General features: G+C 38.5%; 1 protein-coding gene across 5 annotated transcripts in view; it reads right to left on the reverse strand.

The window, feature by feature from the left end:
* The window catches only part of SATB1 (SATB homeobox 1), a 92037-nt gene that overhangs the window by 21044 nt on the left and 45299 nt on the right, over positions 1-25694 (reverse strand). For all 5 annotated transcript variants that reach the window (XM_064704606.1, XM_064704605.1, XM_064704608.1 and 2 more), the window contains 4 exons: positions 25214-25325; positions 22537-22991; positions 13913-14125; positions 5495-5650 (listed from right to left, as the gene is read on the reverse strand). In XM_064704606.1, the coding sequence (XP_064560676.1) occupies positions 5495-5650; positions 13913-14125; positions 22537-22991; positions 25214-25325 (936 nt within the window). The remainder of the gene's footprint in view (positions 1-5494; positions 5651-13912; positions 14126-22536; positions 22992-25213; positions 25326-25694) is intronic.

The following is a 25694-nucleotide window of genomic DNA, read 5'->3' on the forward strand; positions in this document are numbered from 1 at the left end:
GTTGCATCCCCCCTGCTCCACAGAGAATCCATTGTACACTGAGGTTGGGGGGGAGGGGGGTGGGGGGGAAGGAGGTTTTTAAGCCAAGATTTAAACCCAGGAAGTGACTCAGCTGCTCTGAGGGAGACAAAGGCAGGAGAGAACTTGACTGAGAGCAGGGTGATGGGCAAAGGACTGAGCCCCCTCCTGCCCTGCAGGTTGCACCCCTCTAGGCAGCCTGAGGTGCAGTGCCCTGAGGAAACAGCTTTGGAAATAAATTTCAAGATCCCCTCCTAAAGCCACATTGTTACCAGAGGGTTACTCTTGGTGATAAAAAGGTTTCTTTTCCTCCAGCTGGAAAATAGTTGAATAGATTGTTCTATATCTGCGGTAATGGCATGTTACATCTCTGTGCCAGATCCACAATACCGTGCTTGTTCAGTGTGGGAAGCTGTTTAAAAATGACTTTCCTATTAGAGTATATAGCTTAGTCTCTAGATGGAAAAAGCCAGATCAAAGATATAGCATTTATAAAACTGCTGGTTAAAAAGATAAAAGTGAGATAACAGACATCAATTTTTCACTATAAATCTCTAGGTTTACTACAACATTAAAATTTCCAGTAAAAGCAGGGTTTTATATACCTGAACTCTAATGGCCTATTCTGAAAATATTTACATCAGGGAAAGCATGGTATTTGCATGCCAAAAGCATTTTTAGTGCCAATGTTTAGCATTCCCTTCCCATTTAACTCCTTCCCATCTACTTATTAGTGCTAGATGCTCTGCCTAGTGCCTACCCATAGGATCTCCTATGCAGCTTCCTGGAAAAGAACACTCCTGGTGCATACAAAGGCAAAAAGTCAACCCCTTCTAATTAAATAGCCACTGTATAAAATACTTGCCTGATGGCTCAGGATGGAGTCTCTAGCATGTTCTGAAAACCATGATTTTACCTCCACACTTTGTATGTGAAACTGCTACTAAGCAAAGCAAAAGACAGGGATGGAAGAACAGGAAACTGGGCAACACAACACAACAGCTCAGAAGTAACAGGTCAGAACTACATCATTAAATGAGGTTTTTAAAGGTATGGTGGTACTCCATTAGAATTATTTTAAAATCTAAGAATGATTCTGTGAGAACCAAGAGTCTCACCCTCCACATACAGGTATTTTCATTTGGTGAGAAGGGAGGGCATTCAGCACCTCTGGGGCCATAACGAGCCAGGATTGCAGGATTGACTGCAAAAGAGTATTGATTTCACCCATTTATTTCACTAGAAATTAAACTTCTTTAGGTAAAAAAAGCAGGCTAGTGGCCTGAAACTGTAGTGCATGGGACTCTCAGAGGTATGGAGCTTGATATTACTGCAGTTTTTGCAAACTGTAATTTCCTAAATTTAAGAAAACTTTAGCAATTTAACCTGATTTTCAGCAAAGTATTGCTTTCTTCCCTGCTTCATACTAGCATATGCAAGTCACAGCTTTGCAGGATAAGCCATAACAGAAATCTAACTTCTCAAAACATAGCAAACATACAGAAACGCTACAAGTCTCTACCTGCCTTATCTCTCAGGGCTCTTAGGTATGGGGGTTTTGTTTGCTTGTTTATATGTTTTTATGGAATAAAATTAGATTTCAGCATCTGTCACCATCAAGAAAAACTCATCCCTGGCTCCCACATGAGAACATCGTAACCACTGCAGAGTTACTGAACCATGATACCTTAATGATCATTATACAAATCAACTGGTTTTTTTTCTTCTTTTTTTTTTTTAATAACAAAATTAAGAATGTGCTTCCTTAAGTAGTTGAATCAGACTTTCAGGTTACAAATTTAATAAAAACCCAATATGATGAATTTGTAAAACTAATGTACGTCACAAAATTTTACGTGTGGATTCTTTTAATTTAGAGTTATTTAGGTGTGCTGATTAAATTTTAGCAAATAATACTGTTGGCATTGCCACTCTGCCTTTAAGAATCAACAACCTGCAAGAAGAGACAAAACACTTGGTAAACCTTTCTGTCTTCCTTTTGTGTGCATTTTTGCAAAGCTTTCTTTTCAACATAATCTAACAAAAAACCCATGCAGGCCTATTAGAAAGACAACCTACAATAAAACCACAAGATTTTAAACACGGACATTACATGCTTTGCCAATTAAAGTTCTAAAACTCTCCAAAGATACGATGTATTCCAGGAATTTGAATTGTAATATCTTCCTTAGCTCCTCAGTATAATCATATTAACTTTTGAAGTATGTATTTTGAATTTAACAGATTTTTAAATTATTCTGTAGATAATATATCAATCCTTAAAAACATAGAAACTTCAAAAATATACTGAATGTATGCATTTCTGTATGGGAAAAGCATTCAACAATGGAAGGAATGTCCTAGCTGTGTCCCCCAAACTCATGTACCAGATAGGCCCTTTCCTTTGGGAACACTAACAAGCTGCCAGCAAAGTGCACCATGAAACTTCAAGCAGGCAAATCATCTCCCACCTGAGTCAGAAAATGAACTCTCCTAACAGCACAGCAACCTCTGCCTTATCCCAGGACCTCTGCCACAGCAGGCCCCAGCACTCAGCTGCTTTGTTGAGCATCAGGTCCACAAGCGGTTGGTCCTCCACAACTCAGGAGGATTTAAAAATAAAACTGTTAATCAACACATTATTTTCTAAAGTGCTTCCTCCAGACTCTTCATTGTAATGAAGTGATTATCCCAGGATTTCCAGTTCCACTCTTGCCAAAGGCACTAACACAGTGCAAGGGAAGATGCTCTTTTTTACCTTGGCGCTACCCAAATAGAAACTCCTGTAGCGCATCATTTAGTAGCAATTCTGTACAAAGTGCTCTAGTCAGCAGAACATTATCTGCAGTCTCCTGGCTCAGGCAAGCCCAGCCACCTTGCAGATACTGGCTCCTCAGACATCCAATCTAATGCTGCCCCAAATCAGTTTATTAGGGAAAAAAAAAGGCAAGGCCTTCTAGGCCTTTGTCCCCTCACAGAGCTGGTTTAGGTCACATATGGTTTTACACCACAACTCCAGACTGCACTCCAAAATTAATTAAGTCCTTATATCCAAAAAAAGATAAAATCAATAATGTTCAATTTTAGCAATTTTTAAAAATAAAAATGTTAATCAACACATCATTTTCTAATATGAGTCCTTCAGACTTTTCACTACAACTTGGGTTATCTCAGGATTTCCAGTTCTGAGTATGGAACCAATATCTCCAAACTGAAAAAAATATCAGAAAGAGATCTCTCTCAAGAGAGGTTCTCTTAGACAATATGTTTGAACAAGCCTCTTTTTTTGTGCAAGGGAGACTTTTTTGCCCCAAGAAATGTTTACTTGTACCATTGAAGAGCTCCAATGAAGAATCTTTTACAGTACATGCACCTCCTTTAGTATAGGTGGCAGTGCTACATATTGAAAGATTATTAATTGGGTTACTAACAGTCAGCTAGTTTGAGAAGGCCCAGCACATCCTAATCTACCTAGGAGGCTACTTCTGCAAAGCAGCTTTCAGTACAAATGACACTTTATTTAACTACAGACCGGAAAGCATGCTAGACACATAAATTAACATTGCTGAAATTGGTGGGAAAAATAACCCCTGAGAACACCAGTATAATCACCAGAGTAAAATGGAAAAGAACTATGTGTTTGATGTTATTTTCTGTACTTAGTAGCAAGGTTTGTACAAGAATCTAGATTTTATATCAATGCTCAACTAACCCTGCAATCCTCTGGAGGCTTTCAGGCTTCATTTTGATTGCCTGTCCATCTGAAAGTCAGTACTGAAAGAGCTGATCCACCTAGAAATTTTAAGGCTTTGCACTTAAATAAATGGACTATTGCACAAATCAGATTAGAACAAAATTATGTGGGCTGATAGACTGGCTTCATACCTTAGCTTTCCAGAAGAATGCAGTGGAAAGGGGAAGGTGCAGAAAACGGACAGTTCTCTAACCCCAAGTTTTGACATGTAAATAAAGACATCTGAGGAGCACACAGGTTGGAAGCTGCTGTAACATTCTATCATAATTAGAAACATTTCAAGAGCTCTGTAATTTCCAATCAAAATTACAGTAATTTCCGATATACAAGCCATGATTCATGACAGAATTTTTACATTCCATGGGAGATTATAGTGGCCTGATGTATGACACACTGAGTACAGCACTAACATAAACAATTCAGTTTAATGTTTAAACAGCACTTGGTGTTTAGAATCCCACAATAAAAGAAACATATTATTGTTGAAATTATCACTTTGACAGTGATTGAAGGGTAGGCAGGCATGTGGCCTATAAAGCTATAATTTTTACAGTCCACAGCTTGAGTTTAATCATTTTGATACAACATTTCCAAAATATCCCTTTAAATGCTCCTTACACCATATAACTTAAGAGACATCATCCTTTCTGTACTATGAAGTGAACTCCAAAATGTGAACAGCACAGAAGTCAAAAGTTAAAGCCTTGTTAAAAAGAAAACCAGCACTAAAATGCTGATTGCCCAAGAAACATCAGTCTAACTGAGCTTTGCTAGCTTTCCCTGGAAGAGGCTGAATTTTTCTATGAAGTAATTTTAGAAAAATAAAGAAGTAGTGATAGTGTATTTAACACTTAATCTAATATGAAAATTCAACACTTAATTTCTTTCAAGCATTTGTATAACTATACCTTTCTCATTTTTCTATATGTTTTTCCTTTACTTCTTGAATACATTCTCACTTAAATCAATGCATTTACATACTCCAGTGATCTTTCTCAGAAGACATGTCATTTATGATAATCACAGTCAACAAGTGCCCGCTGATTTCCCTCTTGCCACTAAACTTGACAGAAAATCTTCAGTTAAAGAAAACAGAATAGGAAACCACAAAACAAAGGCTTAAAACTGAATATGCAATATATATGTATGCATGCAAGCAGGTAACCAAGCAGACACTGTGTTTGACAAAATTATACTTTTTTTCTCAGCTATAACTTGTATAACTGAAATTTTTTGGGGTCCTTTTCTTGTTGGTTTTCTTTTTTTTTGGCAGTCCACCTCTCATGCCAGTCTCACCAGTGGGTCTGACTAAATTTTTTTTTGCAAAAAACCAGCACCCCAGCGTTCCTCATTGCAGCACATGCAATTGCAAAACACCAAAGCCTCAAGATGAATTTGGCAGCAATACCCAGATCTTGACCACAGCTTTTGCCACATCCACACCAGCTGAGAACTGATGAACCTGATCCCTTCTGAGCCACACCAAGATCCACGGGCACACAGGGAAGGTGTCTGGCTGGTGGGCAAAAGGGAGTGAGACATCTCAGGAAGCTGCTTCTCTACCCTCTCTGGGGAACCAGAGGTTAGCTCAGACTCAGCAAGGAGCTCTGAGTTGTACTGAGCTGATACACTGACCCAGCTACCCATTTAAACTCACACAGAAACTGATCTGGGGAAATAATTGCACAGGACATGGAGCTCTTTGAGCCCTGGGAATTTTACCTGGCTTTTGGTTGCCGCAACCTTCGCAAACAGTGCTTGGGACACCTTAGCTCTCTTCATTTCCTGCTGAATCTCATCATAAATGGAAGCATTAATGTTCATGGAATTGTTTTCTGGTTTTCCATTCCTCTCTGTAGCAATAGTAGCAGTTTTGACCTAGAAAATATGAGACATTTTTCATTATGATAAAGTTATTTCCTCTCTTTCCCTCCCTAAGTAGTTCCCCTTTGCATTTTATTCCTTCTATCCAATCTTTCTCTGATATTCTTTCAGCATTTTGCAGAATAAATATTATAAGTTATCTATAGTTCCAGCAACTGGGAAACAGGAAAATTCAGTGCATTGTAACAGGTGCATCTGAAATTCAAGTTACCATTAACAGACCACTGCAAATTTCAATGTCATAAATTAGGTGGAAACCTGTCAAACAGTCTTGTAGAGACTTGTGAACCCTTACATGATTTCTTTGCCCCACACAAATTAAGTAAAAATTGTAAGTGCAACATAAAAGAATCTCTAATGAAATAGAAATATGACAGATATATCTTGATTCCTGTCTTATGCCCAGTACACTCAAATGCATGATAATGTTGAAAAAGTTGTGGCTTTGGATTGAATTTTTAAAAAATTATCTTATCAGTTTGATTCTTAAGCTGTTTTTAAGAGACAGTTTAGAATAATGCATACTTTAACCACTCCATGAAACAAAGATAGGACTTTCTTAAAGCTACTGATTCTAGTTGTATTTCACTTACATACACCAAATATTTACTCTTCTTGCAATCCAGATTAAGTAAACACCAAACATGTAAACAAGACAGAGTGATTACAGTACCACCTTTATGCTGCATCTGCAGCATTAAGAAAAACAACAAAAAAATACATCAGTAGCGACATGATGTGCAGGAGACTATCCTTTCCTTCATCCTCTGGAAATGATGGAAGTGATGTTTCAACACCAAGCATCATCCCACCAAGGTTAGACTGGTTAGACTGCAGTTTCTGCAATATCAGTTGAGAGGTACAAAAAATCAGCAGGTACTCAGCTTATCCTACAATATTCTCAGTAGTTTAGGATAACGTCTGTCTTTAGCAGTTACTCTTGCAAGGCTTGCTCAAGATTAGTGGACCTAATGAGCCACTAATCCTAAAGTGGATCAGAGGAAAGGAAAACTGGATTTCTGCCGAGAACCCACAAGGTGATGATGCAAACAAAATCAAACCTTAAGATTTCAATTCAAACATACTGACTCATACAGAGGTTACTGAGAGCTGAATTAATTTGGTTATTCTGAAGTTACACAGCTAGTTGAAGACAGTCATTCAGCCTAATTCTAGGTCTAATGGACAGAGCCTGGCACTTCCAGAAGGTGATTCAGCCTACTCTTAAGTACATGTCTAAACCCACACTTTCACTATCAGTTTGATCCAGTGCAAGTCAGCTTCTTCCTATGCTCTGAAGTCCCTTGAGGTTCAAAAGGAAATAATGACAACATGATAATTCATCTTCTAATCTCACTCTCTATGAGCTTTCATATGTCACAGGTCTCCCAATATGGGAGTCAAAGAGTTTAGATGAGAGATGTACTTAGGCAAATCAGCAGCCCATTTTTTCCTAGAAATGCCATCTTCAGTTTGTGTTAGCTATCATCCATAGTGCTTTTAATATAAAATAATCTAGCCCAGAAACTGGGAGTGCATGCCACTTTTGCTGAACATGATTTGTCCATCAGGCTTTTCAGGAATTGTGCTAACACATGCCCATTAACTACAAGGGGCAAAACTTCAGAAGAACAAGTTGTCCACAAGCATTTCCTTGCCCCCATTCTGGCAGGCATTAGCACAAGGGTTCTAAGTAAAAATGGAAATGGAGAAAAATCCCAGAATGTGGCATACAGTTAACAATATGATTTTTTTTTTCATCTGAAAACAATTAGTACTTTGCAGCCATGCCCTTTTCTGTAGTGTGACATTTTACCAGCCACACTGCACAAGAGGATGGCCAAGCCTGGACCAAAGGTTGCTCAGAAGCATTTGAGGCACCTGGCAGCAGGGAGGGAGGATCAGCACCATGAAACTCTCTCCTTCCCACTGCAGAGCAGGAAAAGGTATGCCTCACACCAGACAAAACAGTACGGGGCTGCAAGAGCAGGTGCATCTCCTGAAGATCATACAGTGAAATAATTTAAAAATACAAAATCAGTGACAATTTTATAACTTTTAAATAAGAAGGATATGCCAGAAGATAACTGACAAGTGGTGGGGATGTTAAACATACAACCGTAGACAGACTTATCTCTGTGCATGTAAAAATCAGCCTAAGCTAAATCAGAGGATGAAAAAGTGATGGCTTTGTCAAGGCACCTTCTTGAACCTTGGGTTTAAATTTTGGGAAACAAATTTCAGTCCTTCCCCCCAAATAATTTAAACCTGTAACTAATCTTTGAAAGACCCAAGGGGAAGATGAGAAGATGAAGGTATTCAGCTAGCATACACAAGCTTTTGGGAAGGAAACACTTTGCTCTTGTGATCTTGATCAAAATGTGTCTCTTCGGTAAGCACACTGCCTTTTTGATTGCTACTGAGCTTCAAAGGACAGCTTCATGTTGTAGCAGTACTTCACAGATCACTTAACTGAGCTGTGAACACACAGACCATCAAAAGCCATCACACACCCATGCTGTAGACATAATTTAAACTATGCTACTTGGTCCACACTTCTCAGTGCCCAATTTATTACGGATATGCATTTAACCCAAGGGAATTACTGAAAATCCTCATTCTGGTTTGCAAATCACATCTATCTTTATACAGGTACAATAAATTCAACAGCATCTAATATGTCATCAAAGTTAAAACAAACAAACTCCTATTGCCTTCTGTTGATATTTAATCAGGGAACACTAATTGAATTCAGAAAACACTAATATCTGCATCAAAAAGCAGTATTAGCCCAAAGATCTTCAGGGGAATAAAGTCTTAAAGTTATAAAATGATGGTTTGGGGATTACCAAGAGTTGTGGTTCTCAGTCATGCCCTCTCCCTTTCCAATTCACTTCATTGGCCAAGTACAAAAATTCTTTTCCTGTGTCTTAATAATTTCTCTTCAAAGATCAGGTGAAGACTCTGGCTGGTCTAGATTGACTATTGGTCTGCTCTGGTCTGATGAATTCCATGCAATAATGTCAATTAACTTCTTGGAGAATATCCATACATATAACTGTTTCATAATTTATACATAAGCAGCATCTAGGCTGTTGTGTTGAATTTAGAATTGAGTTCAAGACAGAGGCTGTTTGAAGCTGGGTTGAAAAAACACCCTCCTCCTCAAAAAAACCCAACAGAAAACAAAAAAGCTCTCAATGGTGCAACTCCAGGACTTGAGAGAGGAGGTGGAAAAAGTATTCATTTTGGAGAGAAAAACAAAACAAAATATAATCTCTCATCTCATCCACACTTAAGCACAACCTCCCATCCCACCCACTCTTACAGCTACGTTTTCTGTTCAGAAAAGAAATCATAGATCAGCTATTTTTTTTTTTTGGCAGTAACCAAATATTGGAAATACTAACTGAAGAGGGGAGCATTATTTTACAAATGTAACACACTGAGAATCAGGAATTCATTTGGCCATCTTCCTATCACCAATCAATCTAGTCTTCTAAGAATACTTGAAAAAAAATAACATATCCATCTCCTCCTGGCCTACCCAGATATATCTTCTCATCAAATAAGACTGATTACAGCAGCAAGAAGTTCTGGATTAATTCAGTTTTCCAAAAAAAGGGTAAGTTGTCATAGAAGGAATAACCAGCATGAAGAGGTTTTCACAAACATGGAAGCTCATTCCTTCCCCATCGAAACTGAAACAAAAAAATCTTATATAACACATTCTCATAACTACTGTTTTAGCTTGGGAACAAAAATCTTCTTTAATCCTGGTTTAGCTTTTAATATTACATTGTACATTAAAATTCATAAAGTAGTTCATTCCAGGCAAAACAAACTACTTTTCAGTTCTGCTCTGCAAATAGCAGAGGAGGTACAATAAATGCTGTTGCTTTCAGAACAGCTTTTATCAGGACAAGGTTTACTACTCCATTATTACAGTGGCGCCTGGAAGTGCAGTTATAGTTAAGTGTCAGGGTTTCCATTAACTCTCTTCCATGGTGGTTTTTGTGGGGGTGGGAGAAGAGGATTGCATTTATTATTTTGTTCATTTTACTTTCATTAAAATGCAACTTGGCACAAAGATTTTCAACCTAAATCTAAAATTTTGCCAACTTGAAAATAAAAATTTTGCTGGTGGTGATACATGGCACATGCATATGGGACTAGGACTCCACCATAAAGTTTCAAGGAAGCTGGTGTTATCCCGAACTCCTTGCAATGGAGATTCACTGTTCCTCAAACACCATCAAAGCAATGCTCTCCTAGATATCATTCTTTCAAGAGTAACATCCTATCTCTGAGACCCAACCCACGATATTGCTTTAACTTGCAGGTACTGTAATTTATCTGCAGTCAGAGAGCCCACGATTGTATTTAAGAGTTGAAGGTTTTGGTCAGTGAGTACCTAGAACCATGACTCATGCAAGATTTTGGCTACTTCTTAAAACATTGCCTTGTTAAAATAATATTCTGCTCTTGACATTACACGTACTCTATTTTTACACAGGATGATGTGGGCCCCAAGGGTTAAAACAAATTTTCTTTGGGGAATATGGGTGGCATAAAGGTTTCTTCCTTGGCTCAGCTGAAATGGAGATCACTTATCTTGAGAAAGAAGTGTTTGTAACTGCAGGATGGCTAAAAACCTTTAAGCAGAATATTTTGGAAAAGAAAATCTGTAACTTTGCCACCTGTCTCTATCCTTCCCACAAACTGTACAGAGGAGGGGGAGTCATCTTCCCTTCACATCCCAAACTGTCCTGATGAGACATAAAGGCCATCCCTAGCACCTCATCATTCTCTAAAGTACCCCCAGATTCTCTCATTTCCATATAACATGCAGTAGACCCATTCTCTCAACTTGACCTAGGAATATCCCAGAAGGGCCTTTGTGGGGTGATCTGCAAGATGAAGGTGTTGAAGAGTGCGGGGAAATGATTAAAAGAAATAGAACGTGAAAGGACCTTTTCCTTTCCTTCTAGATTGCAGAGGTTAAATGTCTCCATGCAGTACCTACCTGATGGAGATGCTAATAGTTATAAATTCCAGTGCCCCAGGAAACAGCCTGACAGACAGGCTTCTGCCCCAGGGGGGGCAACTCGAACAATGTCCAAGGGAAAAATCCTTGTGCACGCCGTCTCCTTGTGCTCAGTCCACCAGTGTGGAAGACAGTAGCAGACTTTTACAACTCGACCCGCTTAGAGGGCTATACACGCATCCCAAAAGCTCATGCATTAGAGGCTAATGATTTCAATTAAAAAAAAAAAAAGTAAGATTTTGCATTTTGTTTAAGTCAGAGAGAAAGGGAGAAGTAACGGGGACAAAGAGCTTCTTAAAGGATTTCAAAAAAGAATTGGAACCAATCCAGATACATCAGCTCAAGTAGCAACTAGTAAGAATGCTGTAAAAATGAGATAAATTCAACACTGTTCCTTCTAACTCAGGCACCAGGGTTTATGCTTGGTGAGTTCCTACTATCCAATCAGACCTCCAAGGTCACACTTTCTGTTTTTGCATACAACAGAATGGAAAATTTACACAGAACAAGCTCAGCTGCTAAATGGTTAAGTCTGCTCTACTGTCTGGCCACCAGTTGGCAACACAAAAATGCAAAATAGATCCTTTTCAGGATGTTTATTTTCACATCCTTCCGAAACTGATAACTTGCAATTGCAAAATAAACCTTCATGTGTGGCATATTAGCTCCCATTTTTCATGGTTTCATAGTTTAATTGTTTCAAATGTTACACTGGTCTAAAGATTTAATATTAAATATGTTGGCTCTTGTGTAAATTCTGTTGTCAGGATAAACGGTCTGTTTTCTCTTTCAATGGTTATCCGAGAAGCTCACAGCCAAGCTGGAAAAATATTATGCTGTATTCCTGCAAAGTGATCTTTAAATAATTGCTTATAATAAATTTAGTAGTAAGGATGATAGTAGTTTTATTTCCTTAGTATCAAATATTCAATAAACTGTGGACATTTTGCGGGAGGTATCACAGTAGCAGTTTGCATTGAAAATTTTGCAGTATCCTGACTGTAATTTATTTTTGCTGTGATTTGTAAAGTTATACTTGCCAGTGTTACAACTAGGACAATTTCACTATTATTTCAAGCACCAAGTATTGTAGTTATCTTGCCAACACAGATATTTCAATTTTCAAACTTAAGACTGAACACTTAGCAGCAGGTGAAAAGTGCTTCAGATGTTTATAGTAGGGAATTCTGGAAACAAGGTCACAAAGAATCACAACTCAGAGGTTTTTACATTCTCAATCTACTCACTAGGGAAAATGTGTGTATTTTGCTGAATGACAGAGAACAGCACAACAACTGGAAAAATAAGTGCTTTGTTCTGTAGACCTCAAGTATTAGTCTATAATGTTTCCTTTTAAACTTGCTTTCCTTTTGAAAAGGATTAAAACAAAAACGTATGCTGTTTCCACTTTGAACTGTCGCAATTAGGTTAACTATACTCCTGACTCACACTAAAAAAATGAAATGTAATTATGAACAAGAGCACAGTAGAGACAGATAGATTTAGCCCCCCTTTCCCATCAAATTTGGACTTACAGTATGTTTTGTCAGTTAAGAAAACCCCTAAGTCTCACTTTCTTTCTGGTTGCAAGGGATTTATACAGTTTAAAGTGTGAATTAAAACCAGTACAAGGACTACCTCTGACTTGACATCCTTCAGGAAGGTCCTGTAATTAACTCTGTTCTTTAGCTGTGAAATTGCCCAAGACCACTTGAGACAGAGTGAGACATTACCTTGGCAGAAAGAGATAAGTTAAGAAGAAGGGTTAGCCTTGGCTCTGAATTACCTGGGCTGTGGGAGCAGGTACAGATATTAAAACAAACTCAATGTTATTTTAAACACAGTTATCTCTATTTAACTATTTCCCACAAAAGCATCCCTATGTAAATAGATTCTTGTCCTTTATCTTGAAGAATATCTATAGTGGATTTTACAGACTAAACTCAGTTATGATAACAAAACTATACCATTAGTATGGCCTGTTTTTTCTGGTAAAAAATTCTTCTCTTGTGAAAAGTGCTGCAGCAGGTCAAGGTGATCTTCTGTCCTCCCTCCTACAATTTTGTTATTTGTTACTTTAGTGTGGTTCTTAGTATCCATTAGCTGAAGGTAACTTAGAAAAATAATCTCAAGAGGAATTTATAGCATTCTGAACGGGTATAGAACATAGTCACAGTCACAAGCCTATGACTGGATAACAAAAACCTGCTGTTTTTTCTCAAAAAAATCACCCATCACAAAATTCCCACAATCCCAAAGCTTTGCTTTGTTTAGCAAAAGTGGACTGTGTATACAGCATGATTACCACATATCTGCAGATCAGTTTGGATTTTCCTTGCATAAATACAACCTTGAGCCAGAGCAACGCAGAGTATTTCTGAAAATATACAGGTTTTGGAGTGAACCATGTTTCTTTGTGGAAATTCTGTGCATTCCTACTGCTCACATGCATTTCTAATGTACCTTAAAACAAGCATCAGAATTTCCTTGATCGACACAAGGACTGCACCATTGAATCTCTTGATCCCACTCTATCAAACTTTGTAATTTTTGAAGAATTAAATCAAATAAATTTTAGAAAAATCAATAGGAGTTTCATTTTAGCACATACTACATGAAGCTTTAATGAGCATATCCAAATAATTCAGAGCAATGGATATAGCAAGCTGTTATTTTAAGCAGTTGTCAGTAGCTCAAGATGGTAAAAGCATGCCCAGCATTATGGGACAGGATCTTCTTTCCCCTATCACTTTAGTTTTACCTGTTTGCTTTCTGGAAAAATAGTTTTTAAGGCACTAGAAGGTACTCACACTTCTGCTTTTATTCCCTCTCAGTTTAATGATCCAAATCCCTCAAAATCCCTATCTGAAGCTATAACATTAAGAACCTAAGAATTGTAAGATGACAGCTATAAGCTATCATCATCCATGCCCAGTAAAGCTTGTACCTCAATAAAATGAGCAAAAAATTCTGTAGGAACCATAATGGATAGAATTTATCTTAAAATTAGAAAATAGGTAGTAATAAAGTGCTACTATCATCCATTATATTTCTTAAATTTAACTTGCAATATGCACTGCAAGTAACGATTCTACCAACGTTCAAAAAGTGCGACAGCAAAAGGTTTCTTCTTTTTCAGAAAGGTCTCACCCAGCAGGACAGAGAGAGAGCACAAGAAGCAAACCCCAGAGGCAGAGAGAGCAGTTTACTTGTGGAGGCCGGCTGGGCGGTGTGCTGATGAGAGGCGCCGGGCCCATGGCGGACGCTGCGTTCAAGCTCCTTTCCCTTTCGTCCTGGTAAATTCGATCTCGTTCTGCTTCCGGCAGCTGCAAGAAGTTCTGCATAGCCCGAAGGTTTACCAACAAGGACTGAGAGGCAGTCTTGGGATCCTCTTCTTTTCGGAGGATTTCTGAGAGCAAGCCCTGTAGGGAAGGAAGAAAACATAGGCTCGAGAGTTAGCCTAGGTGAGTGTCTGTAAAACCATGCTCTGCAAAGCCATTGCTTATCAGTCCTTGTTCTTCTTACCACTGGGCTGGCAATGAGAACAGCAAATGCACAGTTCGCTCCACGTAGGATTATATTAATGGCATTTCAGGTAGCAGAGAAGAGAGCCTCAATTGTACCCTTAATTTTATTAAGCACCTGTTTTAAATACAACATAAACTGAATCTTCCTAATAGGTCTTCCTCCTTTTACTGGCTTAACTTGCCATGATATTTTTTACAGTCCACAGATAATCACGAGATGTTAAGGATAAGTGAGACACTGGGGGGTTCTCAGGCTTCACAGGCAAAACGCACACACAACCTTAAAAAAAGGATTTCACATTTCTAGCAACTTAAATAGATCTTTGAAAGGATGTGATATTTCACAACTAATCTGAGACTATAAACTTGCAACGTTTCTAAAATACTGCTTCACTGACTCAGGGCCATGTTTTTTATAAGTCAGTATTTCTTTCTAAGAGTTGCATATTGGAGTTTAACAAGCAAGGAAGCTTATTGGATGCCCTCATGTTCCACCTTCTTCTTGCACCTTCCTCTCTCTTCATCAGGACAACCCTAATCCTTAAACAGTCCATTGCCTGGGAGATTTATATTTAGTGTCAACAGGTATTTGACATCTCCTCTCCCTGCCAGATTCTCCTTTTAAATATGTCAGGCATTCAAAATGCTCTGCTGCCTTGGAGTAACAAGATGGTGATAAGAAAGGTAACTTTTGGAAAAGCGTATGTGAACTACTATTCAGAATAAATATTGTTGCCATGCTGGGAAAGAGAGAGGGTTGGCATGGAAGGCTCTTACTTATAGCGTAACAAGGGAACACACACATGAATTTCAAGGAATAAGATAACCCAACGTTTATTTTCCTAACAAACTTTTGTAAGTTATTCAGGATAATGGAGGGGTAAATAAAGAGAGGGAAGCAAACAATAAAAAGCCAAAACTAAGATAGGTAATACTGACTGAATATATATATTCCTAAGGGGGTACAAGAGAATGATATGGCCAAGGGAATCTTTTTGGGAAGTCTGATGCCCACAGCACCTGTGGAAGTTGTCACATCTCTCAAAGGTCTTATCCTATCAGGCAAAAGACCCTTAGGGAGGTGCTGCTGTAAGCCACTGCTCTCAAGCAGCTGTGCCTAGGCAGGACCAGGGCCCACCTAGTGTGGGTGTGAGCTCTGCACTTCCCTGCTGGGCGATGAGGACAGAGGTACCAGCCACAACACCTCAGCCAGGGTGGTCCTCATGGCCCTGTCTGTGCCTGCATGTGTAACGGGAAAACGGGATGGAAAAAACCCAACAATCTTTCCAGCATTAAGCATGAAAAATATTTCAGAGGAGGAGGATAGAAAAAAATACTCTCGGGGGATTCTTTCTTACCACTTTTCATGATCCCTCCTGTTTTCTGGTATCCAGGCAGAAATTTCCCAGAAGGTAAATAAACAAGTTACTGAAAAAGTGGCATTTGGGTCATGTTTTAATTTTTTTCTTAATGGTTAGTCTAATAATAAATTTACTTATTAACAAACATGGCAAATAAATTTGTGTCTATTGTTTTTTCTACTTTTAAATATTCAAATCCACAGTTAACAGTGTTTGTTAGTGGTAGGGTTACACAATCCACCTCCAGAGGAGGTACAAAATGATTTTGTTCTACTGGAGACAAGGAAAAGCTGTCTGCAGAGCACAGGACATAGAGAACATAATAGAAAAACTTATGTTGGAAGGGACCTTTAAGATCATTGTGTCCATCCATTAACTGTGCACTGCCAAGCCCACCACTAAACCATGTCCCCAAGTACCACATTTATATGTCTTTCAGATACCTCCAGGGATGGTTATTCCACCACTTCCCTATCTGCCTGTTCCAGTGCTGGACAACATTTTTGGAGAAGAAATTCTTCCTGATATCCAATCTAAACATTCCCTGACATAACCTGAGAACATTCTCTCTCACCCTGTTGTTACTTGGCAGAAGAGACCAAAGCCCACATCATTCACCTCTATATAGGTAGTTGTAAACAGTGATTTCTGACTGTTCTGTGCTGGAGACACCTCTCCATGAATAAATGAGCAAGAAAAATGAAACTCAAGTGGACTGATCATTGTCAGGAGAGAAGATTCCTTGCAAAAAGCCACCCCACTGTCAGCTACAGAAAATGTCCTTAAAAAATAATTTAGCCCATAATAGAAAATATTTGCTTGTATAAGCCTTAGCCACATAGTGGGCAGCTAAAAAAGTTAGAAAAGGCTGGTGTTCTTGTATAACTTTTCCCTCTTCAGTGAAATAAGTAAACAAAGAAAATGGTGTTGATATTTTCTTTTTTTTTTTAAACATTTTAGCATTTCCACTGCTGTGGGACACCTCTTGGTGATCAGAAATGCCACTAAGTATTCATTCTCCTCACTTTCCCAATCACTGTCATGACTCTGACCTGGGAGCAGAGCAGAGCAGAGAACAGCAATGCAGGGAGAGGAGGGGAGATGACAGAGCACAGAGAAGGCAGGAGGAGTTTGCTTCTAGGCTCTAAACCTAAAGGTCAGAATATGTGAGGAAAACCCATGAAAATGAAGATGTAGCACCAGGTGCAGGCAGACTTAGAACACAGTTTGCCTGCTTCACATATTATTTCATTGCTACTACTTCAATTTTTGAGCACAAAACTTTAGCTAAAAGTTGTTAGACAGGGTGTACAATGGGAAAAATCCTAGAAAGAAAACATTGGCTCTCACACTCTGGCCTTTGCTGATGTGGAGAGATAAACTGTCCATTTTACCAGGCTTAAACTGGTTTTCCAAGATACTAGTCTTGGTGTGATCTCCTGATACTGTACCTCAAATTGCATAAAAACTAAGCTTGTTTTGCAAAGAGATTATAAACACTGTTAGGCTCAGAGCCCTCATCAATGCTCCTCCCTTCTATTCCCTTTGCAATGGAAATGTATTTTTTTAAATATTCCCAGGTTCCATTGGAAAACAAAAAAAGCAAGTTTACATGTCATCACAAGTATAATTCATTACTAATGGCACAAAAAATGTTCAATAAATATTATCAAGGCTTTCAAAAGCTCATTACAAATTCTTTAAAAATGGAGATAAATTAAAGTGTCTGCCAATATGAACAAAAACACTGCCTGTCTGGCCCCCAGTTTGTCTCCTCCTTGAACATAATCACTGATTCAAATAGATTTTTATCAGTGTGATAGAACTTCAAAGCTTCCAGAAGAAACATGCAATTTGCCCAAACCTTCCCAAAACACGCAGAACATCCCTGAAAATTATCCCTCTTGGTTGCAGGGCCCTCCTATCCCATATCCAGGTGGAAGATTATTCCCAAACTCCACTCCCAAGCCTGGACCCTAGCCAAGTAAGTTATAAGCAGACACATTTATCTATGTCGCTTAGTAGCAAGAGGAGAGCTGTCATGATAGTGTAATAGCACCTTTTTACCTTTTATTCAATAGTGATATGGATAGTGTACTTTTTCTTAAATTACACTATGAAGAATTATATGAATACAGTGGCAATTTCTGTTATACTTAAGCAAGCAAATTTCTTTCTACCACATAATTTACAGAACTCAAATTCAATAAAACATTACATGATGGTCCATTACTGTTATCAATTTTGAATAATCCATCTTCATTTTTCATTTTACTGGAAAATAAAGTGTGCCAAAGACAAAGTGGAAGAAAAAAAAAAAAGTAGTGCCTGAGAAGGTGGCTTGTGTAAACTTAGATTTTGTTTTACAATTACACAGAGCCACTTAGTGCATCCAAGCATTCTCCTTCAAAATAGCATTTGCCCAGAATTAGCATGAGCACAGTCCTAAATACACAGAAGTTTTCACATATGAGAAAAGGCATTATACATGAATGAAAGGCAGTACGTCCTGGCAGCTAATATTTTAAACAAGCATGGGGCTCAAGTAGAAAGAAGGGGGAGAGAAAAGTGAGAAACACTGAGAAATATTCAAAAACCTTCCAATCAAACACCATCACTTGTGGCAAAACGAAAAGTATCAAAATTCAGACAGCGAAAAGCAGCAAAAAGCACTCTTCCTTATTTCATAAAGACAGAGCCATGAGGTCACCTCTGTGTAACAGCACTCAAGTCCCTGCAGCAAACCTTACAGCTGGAAGTGTACACAAACAGAGAGAGGCAGCCCCCAGTTCCAGTTCCAGCCACAGCCATGACTAACATAACTCCTTGGTCGCACAGTGCGGGCTCGTCACCCTGCCATGCACCAGGCTAAGCTGCGCCTTCCAGTCAAATGTCAGACTGTGGGAACTCAAGCCTTTCGCTTCCTGACTCATGCCAACACTTAGAAACACACAACACAAATGGGAGAGGAGTTTATTTATTTGTTTAGGGCTCTGAGGACAGTTCAGCCCAACAAATGTTGATGTTGCACTCCAGCTTTAAGAACAAAACAGAGAAGAGTTTAAACTCCCACTTTAACTTAGTATTTGAAACAGCAGGCAGAGCTTCTCTGCTGACAGGGGCCTGTAGCCCCACACTTTAGGGGGCTACCCCAATGCCTCTTTCACTGTCACCCTGGCTGCTCGGGGCTACCCAAGGCAGCAAACTGATCAACAACTGATCATTTTCTAGCCTGCAAAGCACAAGAAAATAGGGAACTTGCTCTTTCAGGACAGTAGAGCTATCTGCACAGTGCACTGACATCAGCTCAAACGAAATATTATATTTATTATTTTGATGAACTGGCAACTCAAACATAAGCATCTCAATTTACCAAAATTATCCTGGCAGACTGGAGACCTTTGGACACCTTGCTTGAGGTGAAACTCAGATCTGCCAGCACAAGTACTAACTCAACAAAGTTTTCCACGGTGCGCTGAAAGGAGGTGCTAACAGGATTCAACCTGTTTCTTTGCATCCAGTGAGTTGGAATCACAACTGCTGAAGGACAAGCAAAACCTCAGATCCTACTGCATGTACTCTGAAGACTTCCTAGACAGACTAGAGAAATTGCATCTGCCGAAACTACGTCTGCTCCCTGCAACAGTTGTCCTATTGTGCTTGTATAGATGTGAAAGTTTCATTCAAGTTATAGGCATCTGGACCTTGATTAAAGTTTACAAAGCACATTCCTGAGAATTCAGTTTTGAAACTACCATTTGGAACTTAAGGGTGGGGGGAAATTATTCAAGAACACATTAAAGTCACATTCTTTCTTAAGGACTCGCTTCTAAGGTGTACCTAAGGGATTTTTTTCTCAGCTTTATAGATAATTAGTAATAGTAAAAAAAAATACTCTCTAGTTCTCAGAAATATCTTTACCAAACTCTTGGATTGTGGAAAGATAGGAAATATTTCTAGTTGACATTTTTGTAGCCAAATTAAAAAATCTTGAAAATTAGGATCAAGTGTTGAATTACCACACTACACTGGGAGAAACTGCCAACCCAAAAACCACCACAAAATTCTGTATTCATATTTAGAGCATAAGTCTGAAAAATAAAAGCATCTTCAGCCAATTTCGAACTCCATTTTATTGCCTAAACATTAAGCTAAATAACTCTTAATTTATAGATTGCTTCCTTCCTTAACTTTTACACTGAAAGCAAATCTCTCCCCTCATCTGAGACTGTATCTTGACACCAGGGTTTTCTTGCACAGAACTCCGAACCAATTTCAGCGAGTTCTTACGCCTTTAGAAACTGATGGCATGATATGGTCCCTGGACACGGCTCAAATATGCTTATGACAGTTTCAAAAATGTCACTGGTAAGCCTGAGTTAGCTTTCTATCTCAGAAAACAGAGCATGAATTTAAACAAGCATTTTCACTTTTCCAGCAAAAAAACCCCAAAACTTAGGATATTACATCACTGTAAGAAAATAACTCCTCAACTGCATCAGTTATTAAAGTACTATCCTAATTTTAGCTCAATGTGATGTATCCTTCAATAAGCTGTGAGGAATTCAGAAATACAGCAATCAGAGCAAATTTTTAAATATTTCATGTAAAAATTGCTGGTACCAGTGTTTACCATTGGATATTAGCTGTCACTATGGGTAAAATTAACAATTTCCAGGTTTGTAAAGGTGAAATGCACCCACAACAAACTCTTCTGTACTTCAGTGGGGCTTTGCTTCATATGAAAAGTATGCTGAGATATTTCTTAGCAGAACTGAGATTGACACTCTTTAGGCTCCTAGTATTCTTCCTTTTTGCTCCGTATGTTTGCCACAAAACATAACAAATATTGCAAAATTTTTCCTAGGTAACTGTGAATACTAACTTGATTAGCAAAAACAATTTGTAGGATGTAGGAATACTACTCTGTGTTCTTTCACATAGATTTGATTGAAAATTGCCAAAATATATAGGTGTTATTCATATCACTTTAGGAGAATTGCTTTCAATGTTCATTTTGGGGTTTCCTCCCAGTTCTGGGTCACTCTCAACACATTTTACCAAGCTGGTACACCACAAAGTCTGGAGAAGAACTGAACTTTAAACAAATATTTAATAACATTTGTAGTAAGAAAAATACACAGCAATACATATTTTAATATCTATTTGGTGTAATAATACTAATATTAAAGTAAAGAATCAGTATTTGCACTAGGAAGCTTTTTCTACAGTTGCATTCATCACATTGAAAGAGCATTTCCTCCTACTCTGTCATATAAATTCAATCGTCCAGTCAGAACCAATCATCCTTGTATTTCAGGTAACAAGTACTGCTTATGCACAAAGGAAATGGCAAAAGCTGTATGCAAAACTAGCTGACAAAAACTAACCCCTTCAGGGGGAGGAAAGCTTAAATAAATGTGGTTTTAGGCAAACATTAGAAAGAAGTAAATATAAAATAAACTTTATTTTCTGAATTACTTGCTCGCCTTTTTTGTCCAGGTAAGATGGCAGCTGCAAACCACTGTAACACGAAGCTACTACTATTGCTTTAATACCTTAGAGTATTAATAATTAAATTTTTAAACACTGTATGAAACAAGACTCACTTATTTGTAAATATAACAACTAACACTGCCTGCCCCTAACTTAATGTAAATAATCCTTGCATGAGTTCATGTAAGCAATGAAATTTGGGATGAAAGGCCCAGATCTTGAAAACCTCCTCTGCTGTAAAGAGGAAAGACACACACACACAGAGCCCTACAGAGAATTCACACAATGACTCTACTTTCTTTTAGCTAAAGCAGGATGTAACATATTGTAAGGCAATAGTAATTCGGAACAATTATAAATGACATGCTGATTCAAACCTGCACAAGAGCATATGAAACAGAATTTTTATTCTCTAAGCTATGTAGGGAGAAACAAAAACACTTCAAGAGAAGCTCAAATGATAATATTTTTTGTTATACTATAATCTACATGGGCAAATTGTTCCCTAAGCATGTGTTTTCATTTAAAAATTGGGAACCCAAAGCAAATTTACCTATGTCTTTTTTAAATATTTCCCATTTTACAATGTCCTATTAAAAATATTTTATTTTGTGTTATAACATATTTTTAAAATTTTGACATCTTATTATTTGCATCCAATATACTGACATTTCTTCTATAATTTCTGCTTGATTAAATTCCATGCAACATGGCATTAAGTTAAATTCATAGAGCAGAATAAATTATAACAGGGTTAGCTTCTAAAACAGGTGTAAAAAATAACACATTTTAGTGTTACTTATCAGCTTTGCTAGGGCTGGCTTTTTCTGCATTGAAGAGCTGAAGTATATGTTCTGACGTGGACACCGGCAAGCTCAGCAACTACTGCTTTTGCAACAAACTACAAAAAGACATGAAGAGAGTAGATGATCCAGAGATAAAGCTTTTAATTTTTAATCTCTTCAGAAGCCTGAAAAGATGTTATTAGGACTTTCACGGGGAAATAATAGAAATAAATGCAAGTATAGATAAAAGACCATCTCCAGTACACCTGTGAAAGAAGCCAGGTTGTTCAGCGCGTGCAGGTGGTCAGAGCGGGTACAACTCTACAACACAAAAGGCAATCTGTTGGTGACTTTGTGAATGGCTCTGCACAGAGCTGTTCATTTCCTTTACTGGGAAATTCAGCTATTCATAAACCATCACAACTGGAGAGAAACCATGCTTCCTGTAAGAACCGTGGATATTTCCACAAACCAGTCCCTGAAGATTTCAATACTTGGTTAACATGGACAGTAATCCTGCAAGAAAGCATGGTTCCTTCAGAGGAGCTAAGAGACAAGACCAGGCAGAAATGACCAGGGAGACTTAGAAGATGGCAATTACTAATTAGAGAGAGAAGGAAGAGACTCTTAGACTTTAAAAAAAATGAGAAAAAAGACGACTGACCTGAGTTCGGTTAAAAGCCACGCGTGCAAATACTGCCTGTGAGATTCCTGCTCGTTTCAATTCATCACGGACCCACTGGTAGATTTCGGAAGACACCTCTGTGTTTGTTGAGACCTGCTGCTCCAACGGCTTGTTCATGGATCTACTGACAGGAGGAGGGTGGTTCAAGTACTGTTGGTTTAAGGACTGCTGGGCTAGAAGTCTGTTCACTGCATACTGCTGGTTCAGCAACTGGGCCATTACCAGCTGCTGATTTACCAGCTGAGGGCTAATGGGAGTAGATACAAGTCCAGGGTGCAGGTTTGGAAGCGGGGTCCGAACTGATGGTTGACTACCATGAGAAAGCTGAACAGGAGATGGAGGCTGTTCGGCTGTGTTCCCTGGGACTGGCTGCTGACCGAAGTTGACATGGTTGGCACCTTGCTGGGATAGTTCAGAAAGACTATCCATCTCAACTACAGCAGAAAAGAAACATTGAAAAGGCCAACATCAGACTGAAAATCACAACCTTGACTGTCCTCACAAGACATGCTAATAAAAATAAACAAATGTAAAATGGTGCAATGCAACCCAACTATGAGCAGGGCCGCTGCATTCCACTGTGACAGACACAGGGGACTTCAGACAAAGCAGTAAACAACTAGAGACGGGGCAAAGACGAGACAAAAACCCCCTCTGCGCTGCAGATGATGCAGGTGAAACAGCAAGTGCATCTGTGCAAAGGGTAAGGAGGGCTTTTGTGGGAAAACAGGTCCCAGCCAGAGAGACAGAACCCCCCGTGACTGGTTTTGCTCCTCCCATGAGGTCCCTGCCATGACATCTGCAGTTCCCAGCCACTGGAAATCTGTAATAAGTAGGGTGAGGTGCAGACCTCCCTATGCTCTGCTAATTTCTAGATGCTGTTTCAATTGTATGGGACTGCTAGGAACTAGTATAATTTATGTAAATTACACAGATGGGCTGCTTTATCTTGCAACCATGTATGCATGGTTTTTTTCAGTGACTTGCAACATGGTTGAATTTTTTCTTATATTAACTCATCTGTCTTTGACACACCCTCCTTTTTAAATAACAGCACAGTTTTTTAAACTACAAGAGTTCTTCCAGTTCCCCTCTTGTGCATGATTAAACAATATAAAGTAACTCAAGGTTGGTATGAAGGAGTCTCCTTTTTATCAGCATTTGTAACTTTTTTTATTCTAGGGTTTTAGCAGCTCTGGTCTGGAAATAGCCTTAAGCAAATAAGCTTTATTTAAAAATCAAAAGTCCAGTATTTTCAAAAAAGTGTTGTAGCAATTTTTTTTCTTATCCTAGTAAGACTTTTTATTTTCAAGGCAGTGTCTGAGCTTGTCACAGTAGTTATGATCTTCACTAAAAGTCCTCAGTGCAAGGCCACCCCTTCCTCCACAAGTATCAGATAAAAAGCAAGCCAGTTGTTCTGCAGAGATTTCTGGTGTCCATAGCCGGGATCAATACCCAAGCAGAGGATCTGCTACCCCTCACACAGCTGGCTTTGGGGGCAATGCTGCTGCCTCTTCTGCCAGTATCATTTCACACAAGAATACACAAACACACATTTTCTATTCGCTGGCTTCACTGACTCCAAGTGAATGGAAGATGAATCTGTCTTGGCAGAGCGTATAAATAAAATTTTGCAGGGGTTGCCCCTACATGAGCACTGCTGCAAAGGACGTGGGAGAGGCTGCTGTGGAAAGGTCATTCTGCCCATATGGCCACTCTGCTGCCACACACATGGACCACCTGAAACCAAGTGAAGTCTTCCCACTAAATTTGGTGGTCTCAGAAGAAGGGTTCCATGAGGTACAAAGCAGATTAAGGAAAGAAGCTGCCTTTTTTCACTCAGGGAAAGTAGAGATCAACCCAAGTGGGCCATTCACTCGGAACAGTAATTCAAGCAATTATCACAAAAGTGATGCATTGTCTTCATTACAGCCTTAAGCTATAACAGGCAAGGAACCCGTTTGGGTAGATGAATGATTTTGCCTCAAATACTGAAAGCTAAGTCAAGCTCAAAATTCAATCCAAATTGAGGTCCTATTTCCCCATTCTGTTGAAATCTATGTAGAAATTTTCTGACATATTGTTCAGAATTATGTGAACAGGTTTAAGAAAAATAAAAGGTATCACAGAATTGACAGATTTTTTTTTCCAATAATTAACTTGTGCTTGCAACAAGCAAACAATTGTCACAACCACTGTTTGTTAAAAGTAATTGAAATTAGGGTCCCAAGGTAAGAGAAAGATATGAATTTATAAAATTACAGCATTCTTGCTGGAAGGGAGTGATAACTGTAGAAGCCTGTTTCTTTAAATATACATTAGCCAGCACGAGAAAAAAAATACATACATTAAAAAATCAGTTCGTCACAGTTCCAGGAACAGGTTTTCTAAACAATTATTCTGGGTGGTAGAAGATCTCTAGATTTACAGAATGACAGCTTTACATCTCTGGCAACCCAAGTCAGCTTGGCTGTTTCAATAGCAAATATTTATTTAAATGAATTCTTTCACTATATATGTACTTTCTACATCTACTCATCAAAAGCATCCTAAACTTATCGTGAAGGGAACTGGCTTCTTAGATGACTGTGACAGACCTCAATGTGACACATAATGGTATGTAACCACCATCAAGGCAATTTTTTTTTTTGCTTACCCATCATATCTTTTGCCTTCTTGAAATGTTTATACCACCTTCCAAATTCCTGACATTTTGCTGCTGAGACATTTGCATAGTAAGTGCTGTTCACAATGGAAGAAATCATACTCTGTGTGAAAAGGGGAGAAGAAAAAAAAATCTGTAATACAGAGCAGTACAAGTCAAAGCACAAATTATTTCAATTGTTGAGCCAATATATTTTTAAAGTTTCAGAACCACGTTGCATTTAAAATCCTATCATCCGAAGCCTTTTAAAAAACTCATTAATTGAGCATGAAAACTAACCAAGGTATATTGTAAATGGGAGCAAAAATAGCAGATGTACTAAGGGAAGAACAAAGTTATCGACCAAGAAACATCATGCAATGGGCTGGGCTCTAGACACAAGATTCTAATCTTGAAAGTGAATTTTGTTCATCCTATTTCTGCTTTTAAATTTGATTGACCCTTCACACACCTACACAGACATACAATTCCT

This window comes from Zonotrichia leucophrys, chromosome 2, assembly GCF_028769735.1.
Source record: "Zonotrichia leucophrys gambelii isolate GWCS_2022_RI chromosome 2, RI_Zleu_2.0, whole genome shotgun sequence".
Lineage (NCBI taxonomy): Eukaryota > Metazoa > Chordata > Aves > Passeriformes > Passerellidae > Zonotrichia > Zonotrichia leucophrys.